This window comes from Hyaena hyaena, unplaced genomic scaffold, assembly GCF_003009895.1.
Source record: "Hyaena hyaena isolate Hyena2069 unplaced genomic scaffold, ASM300989v1 scaffold_225, whole genome shotgun sequence".
Lineage (NCBI taxonomy): Eukaryota > Metazoa > Chordata > Mammalia > Carnivora > Hyaenidae > Hyaena > Hyaena hyaena.
In genome coordinates this window covers 1373129-1388072 of record NW_024080857.1, presented here as the reverse complement: position 1 = coordinate 1388072, position 14944 = coordinate 1373129, and the positions used below count along the sequence as shown (strand labels likewise).

At 35.8% G+C, this 14944-nt stretch overlaps 1 protein-coding gene across 4 annotated transcripts in view; it reads left to right on the top strand.

Annotated features, from left to right (window-relative positions):
• Positions 1-14944, top strand: part of CBLB (Cbl proto-oncogene B) — a 222592-nt gene that overhangs the window by 182478 nt on the left and 25170 nt on the right. For 3 of the 4 annotated variants that reach the window (XM_039243213.1, XM_039243214.1, XM_039243215.1), the window contains exons 14-17: positions 2478-2624; positions 5872-5969; positions 6085-6216; positions 8890-9030. In XM_039243213.1, the coding sequence (XP_039099144.1) occupies positions 2478-2624; positions 5872-5969; positions 6085-6216; positions 8890-9030 (518 nt within the window). The remainder of the gene's footprint in view (positions 1-2477; positions 2625-5871; positions 5970-6084; positions 6217-8889; positions 9031-14944) is intronic. The other variant, XM_039243216.1, reaches the window with a different exon arrangement.

Here is a 14944-nt window from a genome sequence, read left to right as displayed (position 1 = left end):
TACTTCCTGCCCCCACACATACCTCTCCCTCCCCATCAACATCTTTCTCTTTAGTGGTACATTTATTATAATGGATGAACCTATTTTGATGCATAGTCACCCAAAGTCCATAGTGTACCTTCCTATTTTTTATTATAGAGACTACTTTATTTTCTTCCTTCTGAACAGGGTAAGATTATTTTTATGTAAAAATTTATGTAATACTGAGTAAAATGCACTGGAATGATATTCTTATAAACTAGCTTATCTAAGAATATTATACTGATATCAGAAGTTTGCACGAAAAACACAAAGATGAAAAATAAAATCTGACTCTTTTCAGAACTTATTAAAATGGTAATAAATGAAATACCTAAGCATTTTTAAAAATTTAGATACAAATGCCACTTGAAGACTTTTTTCTCTTTTAGATGTAATCCACTAAAATCCATTTAAGCTAATAATCTCTGATTAGTGAATTTCAGCAGTAAGCCTTTGTTATTCCAGAAATCTTATTTGGGCTTTATTTTTCATTTTCTTCAGAAATATTTTATCTGTTGATTTGCAGCAGAGCAAAAGAGTAGGGGGGAATTACCCAGATGAAATTCCTTACCTTTGAAAAGAAAATCTAGAATCAGCCACAACAGATGTGGTCTCATAAACTGCCAATTCTTGCCTCAATATGCAGTGCTTCTTTGGAAGCTCTTAAGTCTTTGTAAGTAACCCCCAAATGGCAGATAGTAGATTTCTAACATTGCTGTTGTTGCTGAACATTTGGTCAAGGAGTCTTTTCCTTTTTATTTAATATCAGATATGCTTGAATTGCATAGGCAAAACAGATTCATTACCAATGAGAGTATATTAGGGCACAGAAAGGATGTATATTGTTTCATTTGCTAATAGAACCCATTCTGGTCCTTGAGTTAGCTAAATTGATGTCCATGTTTATAATAGTTTGTGGAAAGGTCATGTTTTAAATCCCTACTGTAATATCCATCAGATCACAATTTTGCAGTCCATGTGCTCACCAGCCTTCATTTGGAATATACCTCTTCTAAGGTTACACCATAGGAGGGGTAGTTATTCATAAGGTTTTTCGCTTGGGCTCTGGCCAGTGACCATGGACTTTCTGTCACTGTGTCACTATGCTTTCATCTCACTATAAACTGTCATTTGAGTTCAGAGGTTGCTCAGACAAACAAAAATTGAAAAATCAGTATCGAAAAAGCCTTCAAAGACAGGTAAAAAATACACTTTTGAAAAATCTTGGGAGAGATTTTTCTTTAATCTTTGAACTTTTAGAGATTCAAATACATGGTTGAAGCTTGAAAACTTCTAGGTTTTTCACAATGTCTTCTTGTAAGGGCACAAAGAAAAGCTCTTAAAATTTTTCCCATTCTAACCAACGAGAAGAAATCTAAATGAAAAAGTTATTTCAGGTTCAATGGCACATATACCAAAGGACTCTTGCTCCCTCTACAGAAGGTGCTTCAGAATTGCAGTCACAAAGATTTTTTAAAAGTTTTTTTTTTGTTTTTTTTTGTTTTGTTTTTGTTGTTGTTAATGAAACAGAGGGTTCACTATGATTAATAAAAGCTTTAGGTTCATAGATACCTCCAATGTCTTGCAAACTGGTTGGGTGTCCTAACGTTAGGGTAGGTTTGTGTGTTTCTACTTTGATATTTTTCACTTGCTTAAGCAAGAGTTTAAACTCCATTACCAACAGCTGTGAAAAATAGTGAGCATGGGTTCCTTGTTTGTTTGGCTTTGTTTTATTTTGTTTATTTACTCTCATGTATGAGCAAAATGCTTGAATTTTTTTTTTTTTTTTTTTTGCTATTACGCGATTGTTTTACTCATTTTCTTTCTTTTTTATTGGAGAACTGAAGCCATGAAAGTAATGTACTCTACCTCGAAGACTTAATAAGTTCCCTTATTATTTACTTCTAATTGTTCCAGTAATTTTTAGTTCTTAGTTGTTGGGGGAAAAATTTAACAATTTGAATTGTACTTGAACTTCACAGGGTTTTCAGCTATAGGTAATATTCACCAGAGACAGAAAGTTGACCTTTTTTATAAAGGCTTCATTAATATATAAAACTACCATGCATGTATATGTATCATATTAATTTACCCATTTAAGTTAAATTGGAACAAAATATTAATATTTTAATAGCTTTGGTTCAGATAATTTTATACATTCTCTTTCAACATCAAACCCTTTTTATTTAATTTGACAGGTTTACTAGTTTTTCTTACTGTGCTATTTAGAATTATAAGTATGAAAACTTTTATTTCATCAATAGAGTCTTAACAAAAGATTGAAAATTCTTTCCTTTGTATTTAGTATAAGAACAGCCCTTCTGATGTTACCTTGTAATTGAAAAATGAACACCAGTAACAAAGTAGCTCCTTTGATTTGAATAGATCACATCCAACTTGCCTGCTCTGAATTGTTATGCTTAAACTAGACTGGATTTTTTTTCCCTCTCTGGTAGGTGTACTGGCCCATTAGCAAATTCCCTTTCAGAGAAAACCAGAGACCCAGTAGAGGAAGATGACGATGAATACAAGGTTCCTTCATCCCATCCTGTTTCCCTGAATTCACAACCATCTCATTGCCATAATGTAAAACCTCCTCTTAGGTAAGCATACGGGCAGCTTTTTATCATCTCACATCTACATAAACATTATCATGTGGGGTATTTGTTTTTAGGCAACTGAATCACAGCTGTTTAAATCCTGGATTTCTTGGTCAAAGCCTCCTCTTCTATACTATTTTCTGCATTCCTTTCATAGAAAACTAAAAGATGCAGATTTCTCATTAATCAGGAAGTCATTTGACTAAACTAATTGACTAGTAAATCTAATGGAACATTTTGCTGCCCCTCTTCCCCCAAAACAAATTATAATCTAATAAAACTTTGCTGTATATTATGTATAGTGGTGGTTAATTCATGAATTTTCAATATGCTATTTTCCAATGTATTTTATCAGTTCTAAGCACATACCTCATGAAGAAAAATCAGTGCTCAGAAACTAAAGTTTTGCCTTTCTTAGAATTTTTATGATGTAAAGACTAGTATAATTCATATTCATTTCCCTTCTTGATATCCTGCCTACTTCTATTCATCATACCCTGAAAAAGTTAAAAAAAAAAAAAAACTAAGAAGTATTTCCCTTAACTATTTTTTAATCAGGTACTATTTTATTCCTTAGATCAAATAAGAATGTGAGGAATAGGGTTTTCTTTTCTTTTTTCTTCTTCTTGCCAGTTATTTGTTCCCATCATAATGGAGACAGCCTTGGGCTTTGAAGTGGCAGCCCCACTTCAAACTGAGGTATATTACAGTTATTAAAACTGGGTGGGGTATCCTGAAATAGTAGTTTGTTTTAAAGTAAGATGACTCTGCACGTGTATAACTGATTTAGTAATCTGTAATCTAATACCATTTTTCTTTTTTCTCATCACACTTCCATGAGGTGCTCAAGAAGTCAGATCTCGGTTTTAAAACTTAGTGAGCTCATTTTCTTTGCATGATGGCATCCCTGGAGCTATGCTTGGCATACAGTACGGGGCTGGACTACGGCTGCTGGCGCAGCCTTCCTGCCTTCCAGCACCTCTTGACTGATAGGAAAACCACTGAATGCTTAAGCCATCTCTAGTATCTTCATGTGCCATTTCTGTTTTAAGGTCAAGTCCATCAACAGAAAGCATTCGATGAGTGGAGTGCACCCTTCTTTCCAGATGAAAAATCTAAACAAAATGTTTTCGTGCCTTTCTTAGAATATCACATCGAGGTGAAAATGCAATACTTGGAATAGAGAAGGAAATCTTCATTTTAACCAGAGATCTGTCTACATGACTGAACCTGGTTAAAATTAACAACACTACAGAATTCTTAACCAGGATTATTAACAATCTGCAGTCTAGGACTTCTTATTTCAAAACAAGAACCATTGCATTTCTTGCTAATCACTGGTATTTAAGACATTTGTTGATAAAATAGTATCCTTGAGAAGATAAATAACTGAGAGGCAATTTGTTATTTCTTAAGAACCAAGTGTCTACTACTCTTAATAGAGGAAAGTTATTCCTCCACATTAAATACAAATGGTCACAATTCTTAGTCTCTTTGGCTCCTGCAAATGTATAGTAATTTTAAAGACTGAAATAAGATGAGCATTTTTGGTCTCCTTAGGATATCATTTTTTTCATTCCCGAAAAGGTGAGAGGTATAATTTAAATGCTTTAAATTTTAATTGTCACATCATATCAGATGAGATTTTTGGTAGCTGACTTCCCAAATCCTGAAAATAAATTTGAATTATGACCACCATTGCCATCTTCCTGTTGTTACAGAGAAGTAATAAATGTTGGTTGGTTATCCCTAAACTTAATTGGAGTGAATTTTTATTTTGTTCTTGAAAGCCAATGGATGAAGTACCTTCTTCTGTCCTCCACAGAGCCCTGTGGAGTTTAAGAAGGTTTAAGTTTAAACACTTCCTTTCCTAATATGTTTCCCCCACTTTGGAATATCAGAAAATATAAATTGTCAATATGTGGAAAAAGTTAAACAGTAGATGAATAATTCAATTCAGTTTCAATAAAAATCCATCATCATTATGAAAATTCCGTACCTGATAACTGTTTTTAAATGAACCATCTCTGGCCCCTGCAACAGATGTGGCCACCAGAGAGAATGGAAGTGAATTTCAGATGAAGCCCTCTTGCAATAACTATTTAAATATCTCTATCTCCTCCATTATGTATGTACTTCTTCTTTGCCCCAAGAATTCAGAGTAAATCAGAGAAACGGAAAATGTAAACTCTGCTTTCTATAACTTTTTGTGAACAGAATAACATGGTTCATGAGCAGAGAGTTCATTGTTACACAACTGTATTCTAAAGACAAAGTATACCTGTACTTTCTTTTCTTACTATCTTCCCAGGCCCCAGTTTTGTCCATTTATGTTCATAATATGATTTCAAAGTATTAATACTAACAGCAAAAATCTTGTTTTAGTAAGTACTATCCTTTACAGACACCCAGATTAAAATACTTGTTGTGTACCCAAGGCCTTTGCTAAGGTCATTTTTCTACAGTTATCAGAAGGGCGGGGTTTTGTTTATAGCAAAATTTGAATATGCCTATCAAAATTTTAATGAAATTACAGAACATTTAATAATTCTTCTTTGATGAGCTCTAGTTTACTATAAGAAAAGCTTAAATTACAGAAATAAAAATATGTCAAATAGCATCAACAAATAAGTCATTGGGACTACTATATATGTTTTGGGGGGGGGGCTTACTACATTTTTTTCTTCAAAAACTTGACAAGGTATTATTGAACTCCTCCAAAGCAATGTGTTAATTTCACAGATGTGTTTAGGAAATCAACAATTTTTGGGGTGCTTATATTTCTTGATTTCATTATTTTTAAATATTATTTGTCTTTTTACTTATTTTACTTCTTTGCAAAAATAGTTGAGTAGGAATATCTGGATAGGGGTGCCTGGGTGACTCAGTTGGTTAAGTGTCTGACTCTTGATTTTGGCTCAGGTCATGATCTCAGTCATGAGATCAAGCCTTGGGTCAGGCTCTGCGCTGGACGTGGTGCCTAAGATTCTCTCTCTCCCTCTATTCCATCTCCCTGTGTGCTCACAGTGTGTGTGCACCATCTCTCTCAGTCTTTTAAAACAGAAATCTAAAAAAGAAAAAAAAAGGATATCTGGATAATATTTCTTCTACTTTTTCCAGAAAAGGAAATTACATATAATTCCAAACTTTAGCATATGATCAGGGTTGCTAGTTCCTGTCACCCCTCCAAATTACTTTTAAATGGAAAGTAATCTTCCTTATGATTTTTGTCCTTTGATCTCTGTGTTAGGTCCTGTGATAATGGTCATTGTATATTGAATGGAACACACGGTACATCTTCAGAGTTGAAGAAATCAAACATCCCTGAATTAGGCATATATTTAAAGGGTATGTATAAAACCTATTCTCTTTGTGCTCTGTGTCTTAATGGTCAGAATTTAAAGGCAAAATTCCATGCCATTGTTGTACTGAAAATACATTAAGATTTTGTGTTATCCTCTAGGAGATGTTTTTGATTCAGCCTCTGATCCAGTGCCATTACCACCTGCCAGGCCTCCAACTCGGGACAATCCAAAGCATGGTTCTTCACTCAACAGGACGCCCTCTGATTATGATCTTCTCATCCCTCCATTAGGTTGAAACCTTTAAAACTTTTTCACATTAGCCACCCTGCCTCTTCTTTCAGTTAATACCTGAATTATCAGAATTCAGAGTTCAGTGTAACACAGACTTACAAGGCTATGAATATGTCTGAATTAGAATGGATTCTCTGAGTAGTGGTGGCTCTTAAATTCATGTAACCATTATTCCACTTATATGATTGAAGTAATGGTGTACATAACTGGCCATCAATCTGTGTATTACCAATCTCTTCATGTATTAAATGCAGTACAAAAACCTATGAGAGCACCATTCCTTCCTATGAGCCCTTTTGTTCTACTAGATTTGAAGTGTTCATCTGATTTTTTCTTTAAGTACAATTCTTAATGAATGTGTACTTACTTTTTCTTTCAGGATAACATGATGCAGTCTACTTGCTTAGCTAATTACATTTTGAAACATATTTTATTGTAGAGAACTGAGAAATGGATTCTGTCATAGAATTATTGCAACTACACATCCAAGGAATCTCAATTTCTTTGGTTCAGATTTTAATATGAAGTACATTAGTTTGTGTGTGTGTGTGTGTGTGTGTGTGTGTACATGTGTGAAAGTACACATATGTGTATGTCGTTAAAGTTGGCTGGTGCTGCTATCTGTGTTTATTTCACTAATTCTAAGTTGGAAGCTTCTCCCCGTATTTTTAGAGGAAGACTCTTAGAATCTCCACACAACTTAAGGCTTCACAGGTCACCATAACATAATGTATGATGAAAGTCCATTTATAAGCATATATGAACTGATTATGATTGTGAAATGACTCATCTGATTTTTTTTCCACAAATCCCATCAACTAGTGTCTCTAGTTCTGTAACAGTAGGTCTGCTTAGAAGCTTATCTGAATTGATTTTTATTGTGAAATGACTTGTTTGATTTTTTTTCCACAAACCCCACCAACCAGTATTTCTAGTTACGTAATAGCAGTCTCTTTTGCTTCTGTTCTTTCTGTAGTTTAGTGCTTCATTCTCACCTACATGAACTATAAGCACCTGCTAACTTCTTTACCTCCAGTATCTTTCTCCCTCCCACTTCTTCCTGTATGCTGGTTTTTGACCTGCTACCCAAGTCTTGATCTAGATCAAGCATTGTCTAATAGAATTCCATGTAGTGATGAATGTATACATTGACACATGCAACTGTGGATGGAACAGAATTTTAATTTAAATAGCCATATGTGGGTGGTGACTGCCACATTGGACAGTGCAGATCAGTGTTCCCGCCCCTCCTTTTAATTCAACCTTCCTCTATCTCTTCATGTACATTTCATGCTTTATTTATACTGTTTATTTTATTATATTCAGTCTGTCAAGAAGATACCATCCTAGCATTTGATGAATAAATGGCCTTGAAGCTCTGATATCCCAGGCCTTCCTGTTCTTGGTAACACCTTGCTGAATGCCACTTTCTACATTTCCCTTCCCTCTCACGTGTAGCTCTCTCTGTGGGACCTATGATACTTTCACCTGTGAATCATACCTCTGAATTTTTCTTAGATCTCCTCGTAGACTCTAAGATCCTTGAATCAGGTCCTGTGAGTTTGATCTTCATAGTTACCCACATGCCTAGCATGGGATGTGACATTTAGGGGCTGAAAAAAAGGATTTAAATGAATAAGATAATGAATGTAGCAAATAGCTGAAGGCTGGAATGATAACAAAGCTATCAAATATTTTAAGTTAGACAAATGTTTGTGATCATTAGAGAACATATTTTGAATATTTTTTGCAAGACAAGTTAGATGAATGGTAAAACCACTTTTCTTTAAAATATAACTGGCTTAAGTCAATAAATTTAAATACATGCATTTTTATTACTGGAACATGTATGTGTTTGTTTATATCCTGTTTCATTCACAGAGCATTTGAGATTACTTATAAAAATACGTACTTTGCAATTTTATTGTTTTAAAGAATCCAGATAAGGGAAAATATGAATAGAATAGTAAGATGTGTCAGGGGAAAAATAAGTAGATGTAAAAGCATACTGCAATATTCTGTAGTTACTAAAGCTGGGAAATATGCAAATATAAGTAGTTTGGGGACCACAGAAGACAGTTCTATACTTAGCTGTTCCTTTTTAGAAATACCTGATAAGTAGACAAATATATGCCCATACTGTCGGTACATTTCCTGTATTTTAACAATGAAATATATAGAACATTAGTTTAGATGAATTAAAATCCAGAATAAACTCTAAAAGATAATCTGTTCTGTAACATTAAATTTTTCTGCGCACAGTGTGATTTTCTAATAAGGGGCTGTGAACTCTTATTGTTACATAAAAAATCCTGTTTTTGATGGTGTGATCTATAATAATCTTTAGTCCTAACTTCCCGTGTCTTAATATTATAAAGGTTACAAGTAGATAATAAGCTTTTTCATAACCTGCAGTGCTGCTTTTTAACAGAAAGGCCTGGGTGATAGAAGAAGTTTGCACATGTACATGTGTGTTTGTGTGCCTGTGTTTCTCTCCAAACACTCCCAGAAAATAATTAGCTTTCATTACCAAAGTTGGTAAACTGCTAGATAAACCCTACAGGTGAAGTTCTTTATGAGCAGCAAGAGAAAATCAATCATTGCTTTGGCCTGATGCTGTGTTTTCATTAATGAGGTTTTGCTGTTGAATATTGACCTTTCTTTAAATGCAGGTGAAGAGGCTTTTGATGCCCTCCCCCCTTCCCTCCCACCTCCCCCGCCTCCTGCAAGGCACAGCCTCATCGAACACTCAAAACCTCCTGGCTCCAGCAGCCGACCATCCTCAGGACAAGACCTTTTCCTTCTTCCTTCAGGTAAGAGGGAAAAGCCAAAGAAAACTTTTCACTTAAAGCAAGACTATTTCTGAGATCATACTGTCCAATAAGCATCAGTAATTTATTGGTTTCTAGCTCCCTAGCAGAAAATTCTGGGTGGAGAAAACAGGAAATTAGGTAGGTTTGCTTGTCAATTGGTTTAATTGCAATTTATTGATTTAATGCAAAGGATTCCACAAATGACAAAAGCAGTAGGAATCATAGATGCCAGGGAGCTCCTCCAATCCACATGTCAGCCTTATGTCACACAAGCATCCTGAGAACCAGAAGGGCTCTGTGATGGGGCTAGGAGTGATGTGGACACAATTTAGACTCTCCCGATTCTGAGTGCAGTATATTTTTCTTTTATTTTTTTTAATGTTTGTTTATTTTTGAGAGAGTCAGGTCTGACAGAGCGCGAGTTGGGGAGGGGCAGAGAGAGAGGAAGACACAGAATCTGAAGCAGGCTCCAGGCTCTGAGCTGTCAGCACAGCCAGAACTCACAAACCACGAGACTATGACCTGAGCTAGAGTCAGCCATTTAACCGCCTGAGCCACCCAGGCGCCCAAGTACAGTATATCTTTCTAATAAGTTTTCATTGTACTAGCTATGGCTTAGGGTCATAATTTTATTCAAAAAGATAATATTTTGGTAAATTACATTATTACATTAGTAGAGAAGTTTTCTGAAATATTTACCTTTTATTGTTACCATCATTGTTTTTAATGTCTCAATATATCTACTCAAATTATTGTTTTTCAAGGAAAAGTTAATACATAGCTTTTTTTTTAAACCTTTCAAATGAAGAGTAGAAATAATAAAGAGACTGAATAAACCATCTGCTCCATTAGTCAGAACTGTCAGGAAAAAATAATCAGTTACAGTGAATCTGCTGATAGTAACTGTTCCAGCCTGTCATGTTGGTGAGACTGATGTATGTTCGGAAACATTTATCTCCATTCAGTTTGGATAAACGTAGGGTAAAAATTTTCTTTTTTTAACAATTTCTATATTAGATAAATCATTAAAAGATCTTAATAAGTGGGGTGCCTGGGAGGCTCAGCTCATTAAGTGTCCAACTTTTGATTTCTGCTCAGGTCATGATCTCATTGTGAGTTTGAGCCCCATGTCAGGCTCTGTGCTGACATGACAGCACGGAGCCTGTTTGAGATTCTCTTGTCTCTCCCCCTCCCCTCTCTCTCTCTCAAAATAAATAAATAAATTTTAAAAAGTTTTTTTAATGTTTATTTTTAAGAAAGAGACAGAGTGTGAGTGGGGAAGAGGCAGAAAGAGAGGGAGACACAGAATCTGAAACCAGCTCCAGGCTCGGAGCTGTCAGCATAGAGCCCGATGTGGGGCTTGAACTCAAGAACAGCAAGATCATGACCTGAGCCAAAGGTGGATGCTTAACCGACTTGAGTCACCCAGGTGCCCCTAAAAACAGTTTTTAAAAAGTGCTCAATTTGTGCTTTGGCTGCCTCTAAGCTTCAATGAAAACTTGGGAATCTTAACTATTATCACTCACTTAGCACTCCTGTTTCTAGGTTTTTCTTTTCCACTTAGTTTGATAACTTAGAAAGTTTGAGGCAATTTATGGATGAGACTGACAAATTACACACCTATAACTTAGAATATGTAGCCTCAGCTTCTAAAATTAGTCTATCTTTAAGAAATAATTTTGAGTTTACTTTTTCACCCACTGTGTTATGCCTCCCTGCTCTCCTGGTGTGAATTCACTGGACACTACTAATCATAGAGTGAAAACTCATTTGCCTTCTAATCCAGGCAGAAAGCATAGATAGCTATGAGACTCCTATTCATTCTTATATCATAAACACTGGTAACATTTGCTATCTTTTTCTCTGATTCAAATCTTTGTTTTATATGTGGACTTGAACTTAAAAAATCACTGTAAATCTTAGCCTTTTTCCAAGGCTAACTTCTGGATAGTCTCTGGTCAGATTCCTATAATGTATCTGCTGCCATATATATATGGCATTATATAGCCCCATTAGGTAAAAGCCGATGTAGTGCCTTCTTTTAAAATTAAGGGAGGCTTTCCAGGAGTTGGAAGAGAATGTTTTACGCAAATACAGACTTCTACCTGTTTTTAATCAAAAGAGTTAGTTGTAAAATGATTGAGTTCTTTACCATATTTTAACTTTTCACAGTGTCTTATGTAAGGTACTTCATAAAAATGCTTTCAATATTACTAAAAAATTACAAAATGAAAATGCCCGTTAGTCAATAAAGCAAAAGTTGTATTAGCGGTTTTATTTCATAAAGAGTTCTGCTTGTTTCTGATTTTGCTTGGCTGCCAGGCATCTCAGCAGGAGTCCTCCTCAACCTGTGGTGTGAGGCCAGCATGGGGCCAGGGCAGTGTCATTTGAACCTGAGACTGTCATTCTTGACCTTCTTTTATACCTAGAGGTATTCTAATTCCACTCTCGATAATGTTGGCATCCCTTGATAATAAGTACTTCTAAGAAAAGAATGGTATGTTTTTCCTCTTTCAGCCTTTCATATCATTAACATGACAAATTTCTAGTCTGTTCCCAGATACTTTATGAGATCCATTGAGACAACTGTTTTTATTCAATTTTATTTATTTTTTATTGAAGCATAGTTAACATACAATGTTTTATTAGTTTTAGGTACAACATATCGATTCAGTGATTCTGTACACTGCTCAGTGCTCCCCACGATAAGAGTAGTCCCCCTCTGTCAGCATGCAGTGTCATTACAGTTTTACTGTTTTCCCTGTGCTGTACTTTTAATTTGTGATTTATTTTATACCTGGAAGTTTATACTCTCTTAATCTCCTTAAACCATGTATGTTAGCTCTCCTCTTTTTCAAAAGAAATACCTCAAAACTTCTTACATACCATTATAATAGAGCGTGTAGGTTTCTTTTCACTCATAAATAAGTATTTGAGTATCATTTTACAAATTATTTAACACAATATATGCCTAAAGTGTAAGACTTTTGACCTTTCTTGACTCTTCTTTCATTGAATTTCGTTAAAGAATACTCTATCAATGATAAATGAAAGTTTGACTCAGTAGTTCTAGAACCATAAATGGTAAACAGAGGTGATTGTTATGTTAAATGACTGTATGAGCATTGTACTGCTATTGTCTTCACTATTGTTCAGTCTTCAAAATTTTAGTCCAGTGTAACCTTTACTGGCGTGATTGAGATTTGGTTTCCTTGATGAAATCATTGTCCCTAATTAAAGCCAAAAGATAGATGTCTTAAAAAAAAAAAAAAAAAAGGTTGGATTTCCTCATGATATATTAAATACCTAATCAAACCTCCGTCTCTATTCCTGGCCTTCAGTGCCCTGCACACTGGAGTCAGGTTCACCCTTCCAGCCTTATAAGCTCACTGCCCTCTCTGTGATAACAGTTTTCAAACTGCAAGGTCCTCCTTTCTGCAAAGGAGCCTTAGGATTCCTGCAGGAAGCTAGGGGGAAGCAAAGCAGGAGCACGTCTCGGATGCTTCTTTTATCTGTCTTCTGTCTGCAGCCTTCATGCAAGATTTCTTTCAGCAAGTAGTAATGCCCACTGCTGTGCATGGGCATCCTTTCTGGACGGGCTATAATCCTATCTTCACAAAACCTCAAGAATCCTCAAAAACAGCCTTACACTTTGTTAGCATATACGTGCTTTTGTTCCATTCACCAAGAGGCACTTCTTTTGTGCTGGTGGGTTGAAAGAAGCACCCCTCCTTCCATTTTGTGCCAGGGCCGGTGCTTCAGGAACAAAACCCAGGCTGTGCTGAACTCTGCTTATTCCCGTAACTGCATGTCTTTGTGCAGTGCACAAAATACACAACATATGTGGCAGCCCTTGTGAAACCTTCCTTTCACTATTTTTCTCACCTGGGTTTCTTTTGAAGTCCTTATCCAGTCTTAAAGTCACAATTCAGCTCTAAAAGCCAGCAAATTTGACTTTATTACAGTCAAATGAAAGTTTTCCATTTGGATCCAGAAATGCAATTTCATACGTAAAATAGAATATTTGGATCATTAGCAAGAGTTATTGAAGGGGACTTGGGTGGTCTTGTTAACTGTGATCTTTATGAAACACTTTCTGTCATGATGTGGCTATTTGAGGGTTGCACCCACAGAGTTCGGATCGGAGGGAGGAGGTGAGGTTCTCTCCAGTGCTCGGCTGGCATGGGACCACTGTGGTGACGGTTCAAGGACAGATGGGCTACAGCAGTGATTGGCTCTCAAACTGTAGTTTTCAGATCAACACCATCAGTGTCACCAGGAAACTTGTTTAAAAAAAAATTTTTTTTTAATGTTTGTTCATTTTTGAGAGAGAGAGAAATGTCACAAGTGGAAGAGGTGCAGAGAGCTAAGGAGACACAATCCAAAGCAGGCTCCAGGCTCTCAGCTGTCAGCACAGAGCCCACACAGGCTCAAACTGAAATCCTGAACCGTGAGATCTTGACCTGAGCTGAATGAAGTGCAAGCTTAACCCACTGAGCCACCTAGGCATCCCACAGGGCAGGGGGACTTGTTTAAAATTAAAATTCTTAGACTTCACGGAAGACTAACTAAATCACAAACTCTGGTGGTTGGGCCCAGCGTCTGTGTTTCCACATGCCTTCTGGGGGACTGTGAGGAATGCTCAAGTTTGAGAAAATCTGAGCTGGGGTCTTCCTAGGGGAAGGCAGCCAGGATGCTGAAGGAAATTTACACCTGATCGCAAAAAACTATAGCAGGTTAAAGGAGCTGCAACATTTAAAGAGATGACCTTAGATATATAGATATAGATGATATAGATATAGATATAGATCTATATATAGAGATCTATAGTTGTATCTAGTTACAATATTTGGGAAAGAAGGGTCAGATATCCCCAGTGTCTCCTCCCAAGGCAGACCAGAGAATAATTAAGAATGACATTTCATCATAATTTCCTAAATTCTTAAAGAATTCTTAAAACTTCTCTACAGAACTATTATATCTCAGAGGAGTAGTGAGTTCTCTAATACTGGAGGATTTAATCAGTGACCAGATCACTACATAGTGTGGATTTTATGCATATGAGTTAAAGACTGAGGGCCACAGAGAAGGAGGAATTTTATTTCACCTACAGCTCTTCAAACCCTCCTATCTATTAGATCCTGTATTGATGTTCTTTTAAAATTTGGAGGATAACTGATAAAACTTGCAGATGGCCTTTGGACAGCCCCGGAGGAAATATGCCACTATTTCAACTGTCTAATTTTATTTGCCTCTTGTTCTACACTTGAGTAAAAATTTGGAAGCATTTCAGATAATGAAAAAAAGAATTAAGAAAAGCATTCCATCCATAGTGCTTCTTCCTCGATAATCATTTGATAGGTTTCCTTCTTACACAGCATAATTTTGGTTGATGTAGATTTTCCCACTTTCTTTATAGTGAGCAAACCTTTCCTCCCTGTCTTTCCTTAGATTTTTATAATCTTTAAATGAAGTATTAAATTTTCAATTTAGCATTACCATACTGTAAATCACAGGCAATAGCACCCTGCTGCTTGGAATAGATTAATTCCCATCATGTTTATTCACTCATTTCTCAAACTTTTATCACAATAAAAATGGTACATCGGCTATGGTATTTTCAATTTGTACATTTTTAATTCTAAGCGTGGATATAAAATTTTACTTTAATTAGTTTTTGAAGAATTTATTTTTAAGAACCTTATTGCTTTTCAAATTTTCTTTTTATCAGGAGACAGTTGATTATCGCACTCTGCATAGTAATTGTGTTGTCTGTCTTTTCCCATTGAAGCATGAATACTTTCAACTTTACAACTTACGGTAGAAGCCCAGTGTGCCCTGTACCTGCCCAGTAGCAAAGTTAGCATGAAGGAAGACATATGGTAGTGATTCAGAATTGAACTAAGTATTTTTG